The sequence below is a fragment of the Mauremys mutica genome, chromosome 1 (genome assembly GCF_020497125.1).
Source record: "Mauremys mutica isolate MM-2020 ecotype Southern chromosome 1, ASM2049712v1, whole genome shotgun sequence".
Taxonomy (NCBI): domain Eukaryota; kingdom Metazoa; phylum Chordata; order Testudines; family Geoemydidae; genus Mauremys; species Mauremys mutica.
The window spans coordinates 220,252-240,332 of NC_059072.1; the positions used below are offsets into that span (position 1 = coordinate 220,252).

Genomic DNA, 20,081 nt, shown 5'->3' on the forward strand with positions numbered 1-20,081 from the left:
GCAGGAAATTAAAGGTCTTAGCCTTTATTTTCAAGGCACGCAATGATCTGGGCCTAGGATTGCTGTGTGCTTTGTGCACCTCAGAACTGCCACTGACAACTCACTCCGGCACAATGCAATTGCCTTCTCTTCTGAGGGGTGCAAGGAACCGGGCCCATCTCGCTGGGGAGCCTTGCTCACAAATCGGGTGTCAAACTGACACTTTTCACTAAATCCACACAGTGGTCTCCAAACTGATATTTCTGGCTATTTGCAATTTTTCTCAATTATGCAAACTAGCTAATTCGTTTGCATAAACTGTCACCCATGGAGCTACACAAAACTTGGCAGCTCTGCACCTGGCATGTGTCATGCTGCCCCCGTCTGGCTGGATACCTGACTTGTGCAGCACGTGTAACTGACATCACAGCATGGGGCAGCCTTGGTCTCTAAGCTCAGGCACTGACCTTTGGCGGGGGGTGGTGGTGCAGTGGCTGTGGTGTGGGAGCAGCTGATGAGAAGGGAACACTGTCATCTTGGCATCTCAGCGGAGGCCGAGCAGGGGGAAGGGCTCTGTGATGTGGAGCCCCCGCCCTGGGACAGAGCTGGTGACCTCCCAGGCAGTGTGGTGTGAGCGGCTTGTATTGCAGTTGTGGGCGTCTCTGCGCACAGGGAGCCCTGTGCTGCCCTGACCAGCGGGCAGCCCATCATGACCAGAAAGGATGCGCTAGAATCCCTGGTTATGTCTCAGTCAGCGCTGCTGCCCCTGCCGTGGCTTCTACTGGGGTCATGGCTGCTGAGCAGGGCAGTGCATGCAGAGACCTAACAGCCTCAGAGCGGTGTGGCAGTGGGGGTGTGGATGGGGGCGAAGGGATCTTCTTGTGGAGTGCCTCAGGGCGAGGGTGCCATCCTGGGGCAGCCCATGGACGGACAGGTGGAGATAGCTGGGAGTGACGCAGACAATCGAGAGGGCAGGGCAGGGGCTGGTGGCACAATGAGGGACAAGAATGGATGGGGGGCATAGAGTGGGCAGGGCTTGATGGAGAGGGCAGGGCAAACAGCCTAAGTTTGTTGAGGTGGGAAAGGGGGGCCTGGGTTGGCTTGAAGCCAGTGACCCCGAGGTGGAAGGCTTTCTGGGCACAAATGCAGCTGCCCAGCTGGGAAAGCAGAGGGTGAAGAGGCCAGGCCCTGGCTCTGACTGGGAACTACGTCCCAAGGAAACAGCTGATGCTATTCTCATTCCTCCTCCAGTCAGCGCTTGGGTTTGAGTACAAGGGCGACGTGGAGAAACACTCATCCCAGAAAGGCAAGTTCAGTGGTAGCGTTCACCTCGCATGACCCATCTGCTATTACTCCACTTGCCACATCCCGACTCCCCCATCCTCTCATTTACTCCTTCCCTCCCCTTCCCTCTGCCTCTCCCTTCCCCATTCTTTCTCACCACCTCCCCTCCCACCCCACTCTCTGCCACAGTGATCCCCTGTCCTTGCCACCCCCCCCATTCCTTCCGCCATCACATCCCCCTTCTCTTACCCTCCCCTATGCCTCTCCCTTCCTGAGGTTGGATATTAGGACAAACTTTTTCACTAGGAGGGTGGTGAAGCACTGGAATGGGTTCCCTAGGGAGGTGGTGGAATCTCCTTCCTTAGAGGTTTTTAAGGTCAGGCTTGACAAAGCCCTGGCTGGGATGATTGAGTTGGGTTTGGTCCTGCTCTGAGCAGGGGGTGGGACTAGATACCTCCTGAGGTCCCTTCCAACCCTGATATTCTGTGATTCTCCCTCACCACCTCCCCTCCCACCCCAGCCTCTGCCACAGTGCTCCCCTGTCCTCTGCCACCCCCTCACTCCTTCCCCCAGCACATCCCCTTCCCTCCTCCACCCCCTCACCTCTCCCTTCCCCATTCTCCCTCACCACCTCCCCTCCCACCCCAGCCTCTGCCACAGTGATCCCCTGTCCTCTGCCACCCCCTCACTCCTTCCCCCACCACAACCCCTTCTCTCCTCTGCCCCTCCCTTCCCTCTGCCTCTCCCTTCCCGATTCTCCCTCACCACCTCCCCTACCACCCCACTCTTTGCCACAGTGCTCCCCTGTCCTCTGCCAGCCCCTCACTCCTTCCCCCACCACAACCCCTTCTCTCCTCTGCCCCTCCCTCCCCTCTGCCTCTCCCTTCCCGATTCTCCCTCACCACCTCCCCTACCACCCCACTCTTTGCCACAGTGCTCCCCTGTCCTCTGCCAGCCCCTCACTCCTTCCCCCACCACAACCCCTTCTCTCCTCTGCCCCTCCCTTCCCTCTGCCTCTCCCTTCCCAATTCTCCCTCACCACCTCCCCTACCACCCCACTCTTTGCCACAGTGCTCCCCTGTCCTCTGCCAGCCCCTCACTCCTTCCCCCACCACAACCCCTTCTCTCCTCTGCCCCTCCCTCCCCTCTGCCTCTCCCTTCCCGATTCTCCCTCACCACCTCCCCTACCACCCCACTCTTTGCCACAGTGCTCCCCTGTCCTCTGCCAGCCCCTCACTCCTTCCCCCACCACAACCCCTTCTCTCCTCTGCCCCTCCCTTCCCTCTGCCTCTCCCTTCCCAATTCTCCCTCACCACCTCCCCTACCACCCTATCCTCTGCCACAGTGATCCCCTGTCCTCTGCCACCCCCTCATTCCTTCCCCCACCACAACCCCTTCTCTCCTCCACCCCCCACCTCTCCCTTCCCCATTCTCCCTCACCACCTCCCCTACCACCCCACTCTTTGCCACAGTGCTCCCCTGTCCTCTGCCACCCACCACTCCTTCCCCCACTACATCCCCTTCTGTTCTCTGTCCCTCCCCTATGCCTCTCCTTTCCCAATTCTTCCTCACCTCCTCCCCTCCCAGCCCACTCTCTGCCACAGTGCTCCCTTGTTCTCTGCCACCCCCCTCCACTTCTTCCCCCACCACAACCCCTTATCTCCTCTATCCTTCCCCTCCCCACCCCCTTCTGCCACTCATGGACCCCATCCTCCCTCCTCTTCCACTTCCTCCTAGCCTCATCCCTCCACCCCCACCACTGCCCTCTCTCTCTTCTTGCATTTCTCCTGCCCCTCCCCATGTCCGCCTACCCTGCCCAGTGGATTGGAGGGCAGCACTAATCTCTGCTTGCGTGCTATTCCCCAGATTACGCCAAGGGGTTCGGTGGCCGCTATGGGGTGGAGAAGGACAAGCTGGACAAAGCAGCCGTGGGGTTCGACTACAAGAGTCAGACAGAGAAGCACGAGTCGCAGAAAGGTCAGGCCTGCGGTGACCATTGTTTTTGGGTGCCCAGCATGTGTCTGGCCTTTCCCACACTAAGATGAAACATGGGCAGGAAGGGGCCAGGAGTACTTGAGGGGGCACTGCCCACAGCAGGGTAACTTAGAGAAGCCCAGCACATTTCTGGGGAGTCCAACGCTGAGCCAAGCCAGGACCCACCACTTCCAGCAGGCACGGTGGCAGAATGAGACCTGTGGAGGGGTTTGGCTGCCTCTTGGGCCAGGTTAGGGTGTTCCAGGCCCAGGCAGCGCAGCCACAGCCTGGGGGAACGGGTAAGCAGGCAGGTGAGGATAGTGTCACTGGGGACTGGAGGGTTGGGAGGCGGCACTGAGTGAGGTGGAGGGAGCGAGTTGCCTCTCTGTCAGCGAGGAAGGGGTGGAGTGGTGGTGGATAGCAGGCTGTGTCCCTAGGGCCCCTGTGTGGGGAGCTCAGGACTGAATGAAGATGGAAACCAAATTCCCTCGTGCCCCAGGGACCCAACAGGGAGGCAGATCAATGAGGGAACAGGATGTGTGTGCAGCATGAATGCCTCTCTCATACCACAAAAGGCTGAGGGGGGGGATGTCTCTCTGGAGCAGGGCTAGGCTTAGGGTGACCAGTGAGCAAGTGTGAAAAATTGGGACAGGGTTGCGGGTAATAGGCACCTATGTAAGACAAAGCCCCAAATATCGGGACTGTTTCTAAAAAATCAGGACACCTAGTCACCCTAGCTGGGCTGTTGATGAGAGAACAGTGTCTGAAGGGACAGTCCAGCCTTCAATACACCAGCCTGCTCCCCACACATACCCCAGGTGAGGGGCGCGGTGAGCTGGAGACGGCTTTTATTTTTCCCACTTTTATAAGGCAATGAGGAAAAAATCAGTTAGATTGGCCCCCCTGAGCCCTGCTTCACCCTCCCATCAGCCCCTGTGAGCTTCTCCAGCCCCACCCCTGCCAGCATCCCATTAGCCCTACCTCAACCCCCCACCAGCCGCTGACCCAGGGACTGGAGCTGCCTTCATTAGAGTTATGTGAGCCTGAATTAATGGACCGTCTCTGTTTGTCTCTCTATGTTGCTGTCCCCTCACCTCCCGTGCTCTGTCTTCCCCCGTGACTGCAGACTATGCTGTGGGCTTTGGTGGGAAGTTTGGGGTGCAGAAGGACCGTCAGGACAAATGTGCCCTTGGCTGGGAGCACCAGGAAGAGTTGAAGCGTCATGAGTCCCAGACAGGTGTGTGCTGCTTCTACTGGTGTCATATTCGTTGGGCCAAGCTATGGTGCATTTGGCCCAGCTAAATCTCAGGGGCTGACAAGACTGCACTGTGATACAGATGTGGGAACGCTAAGAATTGAAACACAAAAAGCAGGGCATTGTGGGGGTTCAGGCGCCTGGAGCAGTGGGGGTCAAGGAATAGGGCATTGGGTGGGGAGCAGCAGCCGAACAAGGGCTGGGGCACCTGGATCAATGTGTGTTGGAGGGCAGAGCAAGGGAAGTGCTCACCTACAGCAAGAAGGAGTGGAGGTGGGGGGCACCCAGTTCAGAAAGGGGTGAGCTACTGGGCAGGCACCTGGATTAATGCCACATTGCACAGATGCAGAATTCATTCTTGAGGAATCGATTCTGAAGAACAACCCCCAAGCCCTGTGCTTGGACATCTCCCCCGTGGCCACCTGCTGCCTTCCCCAGGCTGGCTGCTACTGTTGATGTGCTGCTGGTCAGGCAGTAGGTCTGTGGTGAGCACACATCATTGGTCCTCTTAGCAACAAAGATGCCATTGGAGCATCTGCTGCCATTGCGACAAACGAATGCAGGCCCTGCACAAACACAATTTAATTTTGTACTTGGCATTTGAAATTCATGATATATTGAAAGGGCATAAAGGGTCCATGGTCCGTTTTGGTTCCAGATTGGAGAAATGTGTTACAATCAGGATTCCAGAGCAGATACTTGGCTATGAATCTGAAATTGGCTGTGCAGAGCTATTCTGAGGTGTTGACTAAAATTCCTGGTGTCAGGCACATTCCTGTGGCACGCAGGGATCAGACACTGGGTGGGGCAAAATCAGGCAGTGATTCCAGGGACTATCTGTGGAGGCTTTTTCCAGTGTTTTCATAGCATCTCCCAGGCCTCTGGCTAAGATGAAATGACCAGGGTTCTGAAGCCCCTGCCTTAAGGCACCAGATGGGGAGTCAGGAGGATGTTTCCCCCTGCTGGAGTATCGCCCAGTGGGTGCTGGGTGCATGATGTGGGTTTGCCATGTAATGGGGATTTCACACCTTCCCCAGGAGCATCCAGCATTAGTACCTGACTGAGTGGGCTAGTTCTGAAGTACAAATGGATTTGTTGGGCTGCTCCAGCAGTTCTTGTTTGTTCATAGGTTGCTGGAATGGGATAAAATCCTCCCTGGTCTGTTTGGGCCCAATCCTTCCCCTACTACGTGGGGCATCTCCCAGTGAAGTCTATGGGAGCTTCTCCTGATAGCTGCGGGCAAACTGAATCCTTTGTGTGTTGCAGACTATGCCAAGGGCTTTGGAGGTCGGTACGGTGTGCAGGAGGACAGAGTGGATAAGGTAAGACTGCTGCACTCAGCACAGTTCACAGTTATGCCACCAGAACCCCCAAAACTTGCTCCTCTGCAAAGGGGAGTGGCACCTGCTGTGCCTCTACTTGCACAGCCTTTCCCCCATGCAGTTATTTAGCTGTGGTGGCAGAAGGGCTGGGCCTGGTGTGATGAAGCGTGGGGGGAGAGAGATGGACTGTGGGGGACCATGTGGTATTTCCATTTTAAGTCCTTTCTGAATGGCTCCCCTCTTGGGCTGAATTCTCCCAGGCCCGGTCTCTGCCTGGGGGTAAATTTCACTGTGCGAGTTTGAGCAGATCCAGGTAATTGATTTCTGAGTGAGGAGCAGACGCCCTTCCCATGACAACAAGATTTTTTTCAACCGCTCTGCAGCGAATGGGGCTACAGTAGGAATCTGGTGAGGAGGGGCCATTCCTCTCGTAAGTTCTTCATTCTGAAGGACCTCACTCACTGTGGTCCCAAAACTGCTTTGCACACAGATTTGGTGTCGTTTCCCTTCTGTCTTTCACACACACTTTTTTATTGTTAATTATTTATATCAGAAATAAGGAATCACAAGCCTGGGGTTACAAAGCATCGTTTCTATTAACAAGAAGGATTCCTGCACCATTTTCCATCTTCTTCATCAGTGTTTGTGTAGCCCTCATGTGTTTGTGTAGCCCTCATGTTTGTGTAGCCTGGTCGTCTTGGTGCAGTGCACCCCACATTTGGGCCATGGCAGGGTTTGAGTTACAAGAATGGGCTTAGTGCAGTGGTTCCCAAACTGGGGTTCGTGAACCCTTGGGGGTTTGTGAAATGTTACAGGGGGTTCTCGGGAAAAAGTTCCCTAATGGTGGACAGAGCTGTCCCTAGGGACCCTGAGCAGCATGGTGCCAGCAGCACGGAGCCCCTGGACTTCCAAGAGCTAAGCAGATCAAAGCAAGCATATCTATCACACTGAGGAGATTTAAATGTCAAGATTCCTTATAAGAAATAGAAAGGGAAGTGGATATTTTTTGCTGTTTTTAAAATTAAATAGGCAGCTAGTATTGTTTTATAAATTATTTTGAAGAACAAGTTTAAGCTTTGTTGTAATGTGTGTGATTTGCCTGGACTGCTCAAGACCTGAATGCTTATGTAGGAGGAACTCTTTGAGTTGGCTTCTTAAATACCTTCATGCTGTTTCATCTGATACTCCTTGATGAAACTTAGGAGCCTTGTCTATAACAGGCTTATTCAAAGTGATACAAGCTATGAAAATGAAATCTGGAAGAGTGTTGCCGTTTTCCTAATGTAATAAAAATACTGTAATGATAAATAATAATAATAATAAACAGTGTGTAATAAGCATGTCATAAAAACAAATTTTATATTTCCAAGATCACTGCTTTTATCATTTATATTCAGGTAAAAGAGAAAATCCCTGGAAATACTCATTTTTTAGGAGGGGGTTCGCGAGACTTGAAATTTTAGTGAAAGGGGTTCACAGGTTGTTAAAGTTTGGGAACCACTGGCTTAGCATGTTCCACTGCCCATTGGTTTGGGTCTGGCTGAGTTACAAGCCTTTTGGGATCCTGCACTGTGCAGTCACAGGTGGTTGGGTGTTTTCTTACTGAGTTCAGATGGTGCAATGGGAAGGGAGGCTGCATTGAACATGTATGTGCTGGGAAATGAGCTGCATGGTCAATAACAGTGGTGAGCATGTGCGAAGGCCATGGCTCTGCAGGAAATTACCTTTGTAGTTACCTGCCTCATCTCCAATACTGCACCTGTGGACAGATGTGCTGCTGGCACAAAAGAAAATGGAATGTTAGGGTTTTACAGGTGCAGCGTATGCAGGGGAAAGTGTTGGGCTCCTGGTAGGATTTTACCCACAAGCATAAGCGATCTAGATTCCATTCTATACAGGTTCTCATATTGCACTCAAACTGCAGTATTTGAGCACCTTCCTGTCATTCATTGACGGCTGTGACTAAGAACTGTCACATGAAATGCTCCCAGTTCCACGCGCAGGGCCGGGTAGGCAGGCAGAGCTTCAGAGTCTCAATGCGTGGATGAGACGATGGTGTAGAGAGGAGGGGTTCACGTTCATTAGGAACTGGGAAAACTTCTGGGATGGGAGGAGCCTATACAGGAGAGATGGGCTCCACCTAAACCAAAGTGGAACCAGACTGCTGGCACTAAACATTAAAAAGGTTGTAGAGCAGTTTTTAAACTAGGAGATGGGGGAAAGCCGACTGCTTCAGAGGAGCGTGTGGATCGGACACAGACTTCTCTTAGGGGAGAGTCTGATGATAGAGAATCTCCAGGTTATAGTCAGGAGCAGAGGAATGAGAAGTATAATGTAAGGGCCGGATCAGATGATAAACAGTCACATAAAAAAGAATCTGGCACATCAGAAAAAGGCAGGCTAATAAACAGGGACAAGTTTTTAAAGTGCTTGTACACAAATGCCAGAAGTCTAAATAATAAGATGGGTGAACTAGAGTGTCTTGTGATAAAGGAGGATATAGATATAATAGGCATCACAGAAACCTGGTGGACTGAGAGCAATCAATGGGACACAATCATTCCGGGGTACAAAATATATCGGAAGGACAGAACAGGCCATGCAGGGGGAGGAGTGGCACTATATGTTAAAGAAAGTGTAGATTCAAATGAAGTAAAAATCTTAAGTGAATCCACAGGTTCCATAGAGTCTCTATGGATAGAAATTTCATGCTCTAGTAAAAATATAACAGTAGGGATCTATTATCGACCACCTGACCAGGACAGTAATAGTGATGATGAAATGCTAAGGGAAATTAGAGAGGCTATCAGAATTAAGAACCCAATAATAGTGGGGGATTTCAATTATCCCCATATTGACTGGGAACATTTCACTTCAGGACGAAATGCAGAGATAAAATTTCTCGATACTTTAAATGACTGCTTCATGGAGCAGCTGGTACGGGAACCCACAAGGGGAGAGGCGACTCTAGATTTAATCCTGAGTGGAGCGCAGGAGCTGGTCCAAGAGGTAACTATAGCAGGACCACTTGGAAATAGTGACCATAATACAATAGCATTCAACATCCCTGTGGTGGGAAGAACATCTCAACTGCCCAACACTGTGGCCTTTAATTTCAAAAGGGGGAACTATACAAAAATGAGGGGGTTAGTTAGACAAAAGTTAAAAGGTACAGTGACTAAAGTGAAATCCCTGCAAGTTGCGTGGGCCCTTTTTAAAGACACCATAATAGAGGCCCAACTTCAATGTATACCCCAAATTAAGAAAAACAGTAAAAGAACTAAAAAAGAGCCACCATGGCTTAACAACCATGTAAAAGAAGCAGTGAGAGATAAAAAGACTTCCTTTAAAAAGTGGAAGTCAAATCCTAGTGAGGCAAATAGAAAGGAGCACAAACACTGCCAGCTTAAGTGCAAGAGTGTAATAAGAAAAGCCAAAGAGGAGTTTGAAGAACGGCTAGCCAAAAACTCCAAAGGTAATAACAAAATGTTTTTTAAGTACATCAGAAGCAGGAAGCCTGCTAAACAACCAGTGGGGCCCCTTGATGATCATAATTCAAAAGGAGCGCTTAAAGATGATAAAGTCATTGCGGAGAAACTAAATGGATTCTTTGCTTCAGTCTTCACAGCTGAGGATGTTAGGGAGATTCCCAAACCTGAGCTGGCTTTTGTAGGTGACAAATCTGAGGAACTGTCACAGATTGAAGTGACACTAGAGGAGGTTTTGGAATTAATTGATAAACTCAACATTAACAAGTCACCGGGACCAGATGGCATTCACCCAAGAGTTCTGAAAGAACTCAAATGTGAAGTTGCGGAACTATTAACTAAGGTTTGTAACCTGTCCTTTAAATCGGCTTCGGTACCCAATGACTGGAAGTTAGCTAATGTAACGCCAATATTTAAAAAGGGCTCTAGGGGTGATCCCGGCAATTACAGACTGGTAAGTCTAACGTCGGTACCGGGCAAATTAGTTGAAACAATAGTAAAGAATAAAATTGTCAGACACATAGAAAAACATAAACTCTTGAGCAATAGTCAACATGGTTTCTGTAAAGGGAAATCGTGTCTTACTAATCTATTAGAGTTCTTTGAAGGGGTCAACAAACATGTGGACAAGGGAGATCCGGTGGACGTAGTGTACTTAGATTTCCAGAAAGCCTTTGACAAGGTCCCTCACCAAAGGCTCTTACGTAAATTAAGCTGTCATGGGATAAAAGGAAAGGTCCTTTCATGGATTGAGAACTGGTTAAAAGACAGGGAACAAAGGGTAGGAATTAATGGTAAATTCTCAGAATGGAGAGGGGTAACTAGTGGTGTTCCCCAAGGGTCAGTCCTAGGACCAATCCTATTCAATTTATTCATAAATGATCTGGAGAAAGGGGTAAACAGTGAGGTGGCAAAGTTTGCAGATGATACTAAACTACTCAAGATAGTTAAGACCAAAGCAGATTGTGAAGAACTTCAAAAAGATCTCACAAAACTAAGTGATTGGGCAACAAAATGGCAAATGAAATTTAATGTGGATAAATGTAAAGTAATGCACATTGGAAAAAATAACCCCAACTATACATACAACATGATGGGGGCTAATTTAGCTACAACGAGTCAGGAAAAAGATCTTGGAGTTATCGTGGATAGTTCTCTGAAGATGTCCACGCAGTGTGCAGAGGCGGTCAAAAAAGCAAACAGGATGTTAGGAATCATTAAAAAGGGGATAGAGAATAAGACTGAGAATATATTATTGCCCTTATATAAATCCATGGTACGCCCACATCTCGAATACTGTGTACAGATGTGGTCTCCTCACCTCAAAAAAGATATTCTAGCACTAGAAAAGGTTCAGAAAAGAGCAACTAAAATGATTAGGGGTTTAGAGAGGGTCCCATATGAGGAAAGATTAAAGAGGCTAGGACTCTTCAGTTTGGAAAAGAGAAGACTAAGGGGGGACATGATAGAGGTATATAAAATCATGAGTGATGTTGAGAAAGTGGATAAGGAAAAGTTATTTACTTATTCCCATAATACAAGAACTAGGGGTCACCAAATGAAATTAATAGGCAGCAGGTTTAAAACAAATAAAAGGAAGTTCTTCTTCATGCAGCGCACAATCAACTTGTGGAACTTCTTACCTGAGGAGGTTGTGAAGGCTAGGACTATAACAATGTTTAAAAGGGGACTGGATAAATTCATGGTGGCTAAGTCCATAAATGGCTATTAGCCAGGATGGGTGAGAATGGTGTCCCTAGCCTCTGTTCGTCAGAGGATGGAGATGGATGGCAGGAGAGAGATCACTTGATCATTGCCTGTTAGGTTCACTCCCTCTGGGGCACCTGGCATTGGCCACTGTCGGTAGACAGATACTGGGCTAGATGGACCTTTGGTCTGACCCGGTACGGCCTTTCTTGTGTTCTTATGTGGTTTGTTCTTTCTCTCTCCCTCTCCCCAGGGGGAGAATTTTGTGTGCAGTGGAGTGTTTTGTTCTGGTATGGTTTTCGTTGTTTGGGGAGTATTTTATGTGCATTTTGCTCTGGGCATGTTAGAGAAGGCAGGTTTCAGAAGTGTGCCTGGCACTTAGAGCAGAGCAATGGTGGTGAGATTTGGGGTGGTCCTTAGTTCCTTTGTTTGACAGTCTGGGACTGGCCGCTGAGAAAGCACTGACTCCTACAGAAATGGCCTTACACTTGGTGTAGCCAGCTCTGTTGTGCAGAGTAGGGGACTTGTTGACCATGGTTTACATCCTGGATCTTAGGCTCTTTTAGATATGGTGGGACTAGGCCTCTGAGCACCCTGAAGATAAGGATTGAGACCTTGAACTTGATGTGATATTCTGTAGCCAGCCAGTGTCAGGAGCAGAGAGCAGGTTGGATGCTCTCATGGTAGCCTATGTTGCTGAGGAGACACATGGCAGCATTCTGTGCCAGCTGGAGTTTCCTAAGTGCTGATGGCTTCATACCCAGGTGTATTGCACTACTGTAGCCCAGAAAGGAGTTGACAAAGGTGTACATAATCCAGGCCACCAAGATGGAATGAAGTCTCCTAGCCAACTAGAAATGGTTTGTTTTGTGAGAGCTCAGTGTCAGTGAGGAATCAAAGAGCCCCCTATGCATGTCGACATTAAAATTGGACTGGACCGAGAATTGATCCTTGTGTGACTCCACAGTTTAGGAGTCTAGTGGCAGAGGTGCAGTTTCCCATCACTACTCATTGGATGAGTCCCTCCGGGAAGCGACCACTTTAGCACATTCCCCTGGAACTGAGTCACTTCTCTTACGTGAGACTGCAGTATCAGACTAGAAATTAGGGTGACCAGATGGGAATTCCAAAATATCGGGACCACCGCAGGAGGAGCTCCTTTTCAATTGTTACACCCACCTGTCCGAGTCTTCGGCGGCATTTCGGCAGAGGGTCCTTCAGTCGCTGACAGTCTTCAGCAGCATTTCAGCAGCATTTTGGCGGTGGGTAATAAACCTTGCTGCCAAAGAAGAAATTACCCACTGCTGAAATGCCGCCGAAGACCATCGGCGACTGAGGGACCCACTGCCGAAGTGCCGGGTGAGTGTAACAATTGAAAAGGCACGCCCCGTGCCGGTCACCGCCGCCTAAGCAACAAGGAAAAAAATAAAAAAAATTAAAAAGCGCTTGAAACAAGATATCGGGACAAATGGCGTCCCGACTGAAGGGGCAAACTGCTTAATATCGGGACAGTCACGGTTTTATCGGGACTTCTGGTCACCCTACTGGAAATAAGGTGTACACTTTTAACAGTGAGGGCAATAAACCAGTGGAACAATTTACAAAGGTCATGGTGACCACTTTTAAACCAAAACAGGATGTTTGTCTCAAACCCATGCTCTAGGGATTATTTCAGGAGGTCAGATTAGATGATCACAATGGTCCCATCTGGCTTTGGAATCTAGGAAATATGAATCCATGACTCTCGTGGTAGACAGTACTAAATGCTGCTGCAAGGTCCAGGAGGATGAGAATAGATGACTGACTGCCCTCCATCCATTGATATCAGGACAGTGCCATCCATGCCACTAAAATGTTTTCAGTCCCCGTGTCCGGGCCTTAAATCAAATGATGCCACGTCGAGGATATTAACATCAATTAGATGATCTTGAATTAGGCATTTGCCTACCCACTTTATGAGCTTGCTCAGGAGTGGGAGCTTTGATGCTGGGTGGTAGTTGGTTAGAACCAATGTGTCCAGGGTTGGCTTTTTCTGTGTCACTTGCCCTATTGTGAATTTGAAGGGAGAAGAGATGATTCCTTCCCTGAATGAGGTGCTAGCCATTTTGGACAGGAGTGGCATCAGTTCATGACTCTCTCTTTCACAGGCCAGGAATAGGATTCTCTGGTCATGCCTCCTGTTGGGCATCCAGGACTTCTTGTAGAGTGAATGTCCTGCCCTCGGAGAATGCAGGCAATCACTGGCGTGGGGGTCTGTTTGAGAAGTCTTCCCAAATGTGTGAGAATGTATAGATCACTTTGTGTCAATGACCTGTCTTCCTCATTATCCACCACTCCACTACTGCTTGTCTCATCTGCAAATTTTACCAGCAATGGCTTTTTAAAAATTTTCTTCCAGATCAATTGATGAAACCTTTAACTAGCACTGATCATTGTGTAACGCGGACAGACCCACGTCTGTCAGCAGGCAGGATTGAACCTGGGAACGTCTGGAGTTTAGTGTTTGAGTCTCTAGTGCATGAGCTAAAAGCTACATGGCTCTTAGCTAAGGTGGTAGCAGAATCAATCTCTATATTGATCTAGGTGCCACTGGAGGGGGACTGAGTGCCATACCAGGCAGGCAGGAAATACCAGGGTTACAGTTGCAGGAAATAAGAACGGCCAGACTGGGTCAGACCAAAGGTCCATCTACCCCAGTATCCTGTCTGCCAACAGTGGCCAATGCCAGGTGCCCCAAAGGGAATGAACAGAACATGGAATCATCAAGTGATCCATCCCTTGTCACCCATTCCCAGCTTCTAGGAACACCATCCCTGCCCATCCTGGCTAATAGCCATTGACAGACCTGTCCTCCATGAATTTATCTAGTTCTTTTTTGAACCCTGTTATAATCTTGGCCTTCACAACATCCCCTGGCAAGGAGTTCCACAGGCTGACTGTGTGTTGTGTGAAAAAATACTTCCTTTTGTTTGTTTTAAATTTGCTGCCTGTTGATTTAATTTGGTGACCCCTAGTTCTTGTGTTATGAGAAGGAGTAAATAACACATCCTTATTTACTCTCCACACCAGTCATGATTTTATAGGCCTCTATCATATCCCCCCTTAGTCGCCTCTTTTCTAAGATGAAAAGTCACAGTTTTATTAATCTCTCCTAATATGGAAGCCGTTCCATAACCCTAATCATTTTTGTTGCCCTTTGCTGAACCTTTTCCAATTCCAATATATCTTTTTGAGATGGGGCGACCACATCTGCATGCAGTATTCAAGATGTGGGTGTACCATGGATTTATATAGAGGCAACATGACATTTTCTGTCTTATTATCAATCCCTTGCTTAATGATTCCTAACATTTTGTTCACTTTATGACTGCTGCTGGACATTGAGTGGATGTTTTCTAAGAAATATCCACAATGGCTCCAAGATCTCTTTCTTGAGTGGTAACAGCTAATTTAGGCCCATCATTTTGTATGTATAGTTGGGATTATGTTTTACAATATACATTAATTTGCATTTATCAACTTTGAATTTCATCTGCCATTTTGTTGCCCAGTCACCCAGTTTTGAGAGATCCTTTTGTAGCTCTTCGCAGTCTTCCTGGTACTTAACTATCTTGAGTAGTTTTGTATCATTTGCAAATTTTGCCACCTCAGTGTTTACCCCTTTTCCAGATCATTCATAAATATGTTCAATAGGACTGGTCACAGTACAGACCCCTGCGGGGACACCACTATTTACCTCTCTCCATTCTGAAAACTGGCCATTTATACCTACCCTTTGTTTCCTGTCTTTTAACCAGTTACCGATCCATGAGAGAACCTTTCCTCTTACCCCACAAGAAATATTCCTATTCATTGACGATTCCCCATTTACAATCGTTAGGTGTACTATCATAGAATCATAGAATATCAGAGTTGGAAGGGACCTCAGGTGGTATCTAGTCCAACCCCCTGCTCAAAGCAGGACCAATCAGTTAACCAGTTTTTAATCCATTTGATAGATGTCATATTGATTTGTATACAATGCTATTTTTTAAGCAGAATGCAGAGCAGAACTAAATCTAATGCCTTACAGGAGTCTATTACATCAGCACAGTTATCAAGCAGGCAAGTAACTCTCCTGAAAGAATATCAATTTCACAGCATGGCACAGGAGATTTAAGAAGGAAGAGGGCAGTACACCTGTGACTTCTCAGCTGATCCCCAACCGAGCTTAAAGGAAGGCATTTGGGCCATATAAATGGACAGAGCAGCCTGAGAGTTTAATTCGGGTTAATTCAGTTTAATGCTGCTAAATTCGGTATAAACCCGTAGTGTAGACCAAGCCTGTGAGGCAGAGGCTTAATTGAAAGCTGCTGGAGTTCAGTCTGGCAAGGACAGGTGAGAGCTGCCAGGGACCAGGAGACTGGAGGAGGCTCCCTGAAGCAAGCTGTAGCTGATGCCTGGGGGAAGGCTGAAGCAGGAGATCAGCTAGAGGGGTTTGCCAGCTGAACTTCCCAAGCCAGAGAGCCTGGGCCAGTGGGCTGGAGAGGGCTGAAGGCCACAGAGCAGCAGAGGGAGTTGATTTCTGACTTCTAAGCCAGCAAGCTGAAGCTAAGGGCTGGAGAGGGCTGAAGGCAGGGGAGCTGCAGAAGGGCTGATGTCTCCATGCTGGAGAGCTGAAGGCAGGGGAACAGTGCATGGGCTTGCCTTCTGAGAAGGGATTTGCACTCCAGCTGGAAGGGCTGGGCAGTTGACCTGGCAGAAGGAAGGAGAGGACTGAAGAAGAGCCCAGGTTTGGTAGAAGATGCCACATGGGTATGTGAAGTGTTGAAAGATTAGATGTTAAGGATTATATGCATAGAAAGTGATCAGTGGACTATGTTTTGGGGCTTTTGTTATGGTCTATTTTCCACTATGTTTTTGTAATAAACTGGCCCCAAGGAGGAGGAGAATTGAGGCAAAAAAGCTTGCATGGCATTACTGGGGATTTTGAAAGAGGGAAACTGAGGCAGGCGTGCTGGTCTGCCATGGCCTGCTGCTGGAGGGTGCTTCAGATGATGCCCTGTGACAACCAGGTTGGTTTGATAAGACCTATTTTCTACAAAACCATGTTGAATATCATTAATTATATTTCTACCCGTTATTTCCCTATTTTCTGCTGCCCATGTCAGCATTCCATTATTGTGGCCAGGCTGAGAAGTGCAAAGAATTAGCAACAGAAATTAACAATATTAATAGTCAGTGGAAGAACTAAGACTCTCCTTCTGGCTCCCAAGCTTCCGAGGTGCTATAGAGTGGGGAAACTGAGGCATAGAGAGATGTGACTCATCCAGTGTCACACAGCAGACCAGTAGCAGAACTGGGAAAAGAATCCAGATGGGTGTCTGGCTGGGCCATTGCCCTGGGGACTCTGGTTCTGCTGCATCTTTTCCCTGGCATGCTGGATGTGCCATTCTCTTCCCTTTTCAGAGCGCTGCTGGCTTTAATGAGATGGAAGCTCCAACTTCTTCATATGAGAAGACTAAACCTGTGGAGGCAGGTAAGACACTCGTAAACAACCAGACATCTTCCCTGGCCCTGCAGCTGGGAAGAGACTGTATTCCATGGCTGTTCCTACTGCCTCTGAAGTCAGAAACTCCGCACCGGGCATGTGGCTGGGGGGTTGTGCAGGTTTGGCCTGCAGGCTGGAGGGAGGAGATGATGGAGTCAGGGGTTTGGCCTGGGGCGGGATGGAGGCAGCCCATTAAGATGGAGGGGGAACCTGGGGGGGGGGTTGTCCTGTGGAGACGGGAGGCCGGTTGGGTGGTGTGTCCCAGCAAGCTAACCCTGGGTGCCTGTTCCTGAGAAGCCATTTCTCTGTGCAGCCTCCAGTGGAGCCAGAAGCCTGAAGTCACGATTCGAGAGCATGGCCAAGTCAGCTGATGAAGAAAATAGGAAGCGGGTGGAGGAGGAACAAGTGAGGCGCCAGGCCCGGGAGCAGCGGGAGCGCCAGGCAGCCCAGCAGCAGCAGCAGAAGCAGCAGGTGAGAGGCCCAATGCCTAGCCATGGCAAGTGCTGCCCTGTCCCCCCAGCAGGGCCAGGCTCTGGGGGCTGTGTGCTGAAGGGGGCACAGCCAGGCTGTAGACACAGGAGCACAGCAGCATTGTCCCACTCTCTCAGAGCGGGCAGGGACTTGCCTGAATCCCCTCAACCAGTTAGTGTTGGAGCCAGGCATCCTGATTTCCAGACCAGTGCCTGATCTGCCTGCCTCAGGGCAGACACACACTAGGGCGACCACCCATCCCGAATTGTCTCTGAGGCAGCATTTGTCCTGGACTCCCTGAAGTGCTGCTCCACAACTGCCCAAGGCTTGGGGTGGGCCCCAGACTCTTCCCAGTGAGGGGGCTGAGGTGGGCCTTAGTCCCCCCTTGCCATGAGGCCCTGTCCCTCACTGCTCGTCCTCTTCCCCACAAGGCTCCGGGCATGACCAGGCCGCTGGACCGTGAAAGGAGCTGCCCGGGGATCCTCAGACTCTCCACCTCCCCTGGGGGGGCATGCCCTGGGGATGGGCACACAGGCTGGGTGCTTTTCTCAGCCCCCCCCACCCAGGGCAAGTGGAGGATCTGGGGCTCCTCACAGCGGCCTGAGCTCCCTGGGTGGCTCTTACTATGGCCTCAATCTGACTTCTGGCCTGGCCATGGGCTGGGACCTCAGGGAGGAAGAGGAGGAGCAGGGGGAGGGGCCACAGAGGGGGCGGGGCTCCTGCATGTGTCCCGTTTTTTAATGTTGAAAAGCTGGTTACCATAGCAACTGGGAAAGGAGACATCAGCCCTCCAGCACTTGGAGCCCTATGGGAGAATCTTTCTTTTCTTTCTGAGCCCTGGTCTACACTACAAACTTACGTTGGTATAACTGCATCACTCAGGGGTGTGGCAAATCAACATAGTTATACCGACCTTTAGAGTTTGTCCACACCTATAGCACTGCAGCAGCGCCTCTATAGTGTTTAGTGATGCAGGTACCTATGCTGATGGGAGAGCTTCTCCTGTTGGCATAGGTACTCCACCTTCCTGAGAGGCAGTAGCTATGTCGATGGGAGAAGCTCTCCCATCAACATAGCACTGTCTACATGAACCGGACTCATCCCAGCACCAGGCAGGGCCCTCACCACTTCCTGACGCATGGACCAGACTCACTCCAGCACCAGACATGGCTCTTCCTGCTCCCCATGACCCCAATGCATGGACCGGATTCATCCCAGCACCAGGCAGGGCCCTCACCACTGCCCAGTGCAGGGACTGGATTCTTCTTGACCCAGATGCACAGACCACAGTTTTGAGTCCACCTTATATGCCCCCAAGACTGACATACTGGGGGGATGTAGCTAGTAGGGTCCTGCAGGGGTCTGTGCTTATTCAATATTTCGATATTTTAATATATTTGAATATTCAAAATGTTTCAATATTTTCATTAATGATTTTGGTAATGGAGTGGAGAGTATAGATGCTTATAACATCGTGGATGACACCAACCTGGGAGGCATTGCTAGGACTTTGGAAGATAGGTTTAGAATTCAAAATGACCATCGCAAATTGGAATATTGGTCAAAATCAAGATGAAATTCAGCAAAGACAAGTGCAAAGTACCACACCTAGAAAGGAAAAATTAAATGCAAAACTATAAAATGGGGAACAACTGGGTAGGTGGCAGTTCTGCTGAAAAGGATCTGGGGGTTCTAGTGCATCACAAATTGAATATAAGTCAATAATGTGATGCAGTTGCATAAAAGGCTAATGTCATTGTGGGTTCCACACTTGAGGAAAGATGTGGACAAATTGCAAAGAATCCAATGAAGAGCAACAAAAATGATAAAAGTTTTTTGAAAACTTGACCTATGAGGAAAGGTTTTAAAAACCGGACACGTTTAATCTTGAGAAAAGAAGAGTGCGGGAGGGACCTGATAAGTCTTCCAATATGTTAAAGGCTCTTACAAAGAGCACTGTGATCAATTGTTCTCCACGGCCACAGAAGGCAGGACAAGAAGTAATAGGTTTATTTGCAGCAAAGGAGATTTAGGTTAGATATTAGGTAAAACTTACAGGTAGTTAAGTTCTGATACAGGCTTCCAAGAGAGGTTGTGGAATCCCCGTAGTTAAAAACAGGTTGGACAAATACTTGTCAGGGATAGTCTAGGGTTTACTTGGTCCTGACTCAGCGCAGGACCCTTGAGGTCCCTTCCAGTTCTCCATTTCTATGATAAGAACCTCCACTATGTGACCAGATACCCCCCTTTCCCTCCACAGAGCACTGGGGACTGGTCTCAGCCTTTCCCCACACTGTGGCCCTTTCTGGCACATGGATGGGGGGTGGAGGCTTCCTGAATGAGAAGCATTCCTGCTCAGAGGTGCTGGAACAATTTGTATAGTGGGGGTGCTGAGAGCCATTGAACCAAGATGTAAATCCTTTATATACTGGAAACCACTTCAAGCCAGGGGGTGCGGCAGCACCCCCAGCACCCCTAGTTCCTGCACCTATGTTCCTGATGAGTGGACCCTTCCTGAGGCTGATTCCTGCCGGTCTCACACGAGCAATGGATCCATCGCCATTAGGTCCCTTAATCTCCTGAGTGGGGTTTTTGGGAAATGGGACAGGCTCCAGAGGGAGGAGATTGAGGCTTGTGTGTAAACTGTCCCATCAAGAGTAGGAAAGGGAGTCACTCTGGATCCTGTGCAAAAAGACTGAATGGTGTTGATGATCTCTTTCCTGAAAGGAAACCCAGGAGAGTGAGGAGACGAAACGTAACAAGCCAGGTCCCACACCAGCTCTGGTACCCAGGAGGGTTTGCAAAGAACCAGCAATGCTGCCTAGTCCACAGAGACAGCAGGTACGGGGGCAGCACTGGGTGAGGGCCACAGCTGCCGGGGAAGGACAGCATGTAGGTCAGAATCGGTGGGAGGGGAGGGCTGTTACTATGAAGGGAGGGCAGTGTGGGGAGGGGGTCATGGCTACTGGGCACTTTACGCTTCCACCCTTCTGCAGACCAAATCTGGAACTGGACTCAGGGGAGGGGTCAGCAACAGCTGAGTGGGCAAATGCCTGAAGCACAGGTGAGGG

At 49.5% G+C, this 20,081-nt stretch overlaps 1 protein-coding gene across 3 annotated transcripts in view; it reads left to right on the plus strand.

The window, feature by feature from the left end:
* Positions 1–20,081, plus strand: part of HCLS1 (hematopoietic cell-specific Lyn substrate 1) — a 64,209-nt gene that overhangs the window by 38,101 nt on the left and 6,027 nt on the right. For all 3 annotated transcript variants that reach the window (XM_045002207.1, XM_045002208.1, XM_045002209.1), the window contains 7 exons: positions 1,231–1,285; positions 3,130–3,240; positions 4,364–4,474; positions 5,759–5,814; positions 16,458–16,527; positions 16,853–17,010; positions 19,738–19,851. In XM_045002207.1, coding sequence (XP_044858142.1) covers positions 1,231–1,285; positions 3,130–3,240; positions 4,364–4,474; positions 5,759–5,814; positions 16,458–16,527; positions 16,853–17,010; positions 19,738–19,851 — 675 coding nt within the window. The remainder of the gene's footprint in view (positions 1–1,230; positions 1,286–3,129; positions 3,241–4,363; positions 4,475–5,758; positions 5,815–16,457; positions 16,528–16,852; positions 17,011–19,737; positions 19,852–20,081) is intronic.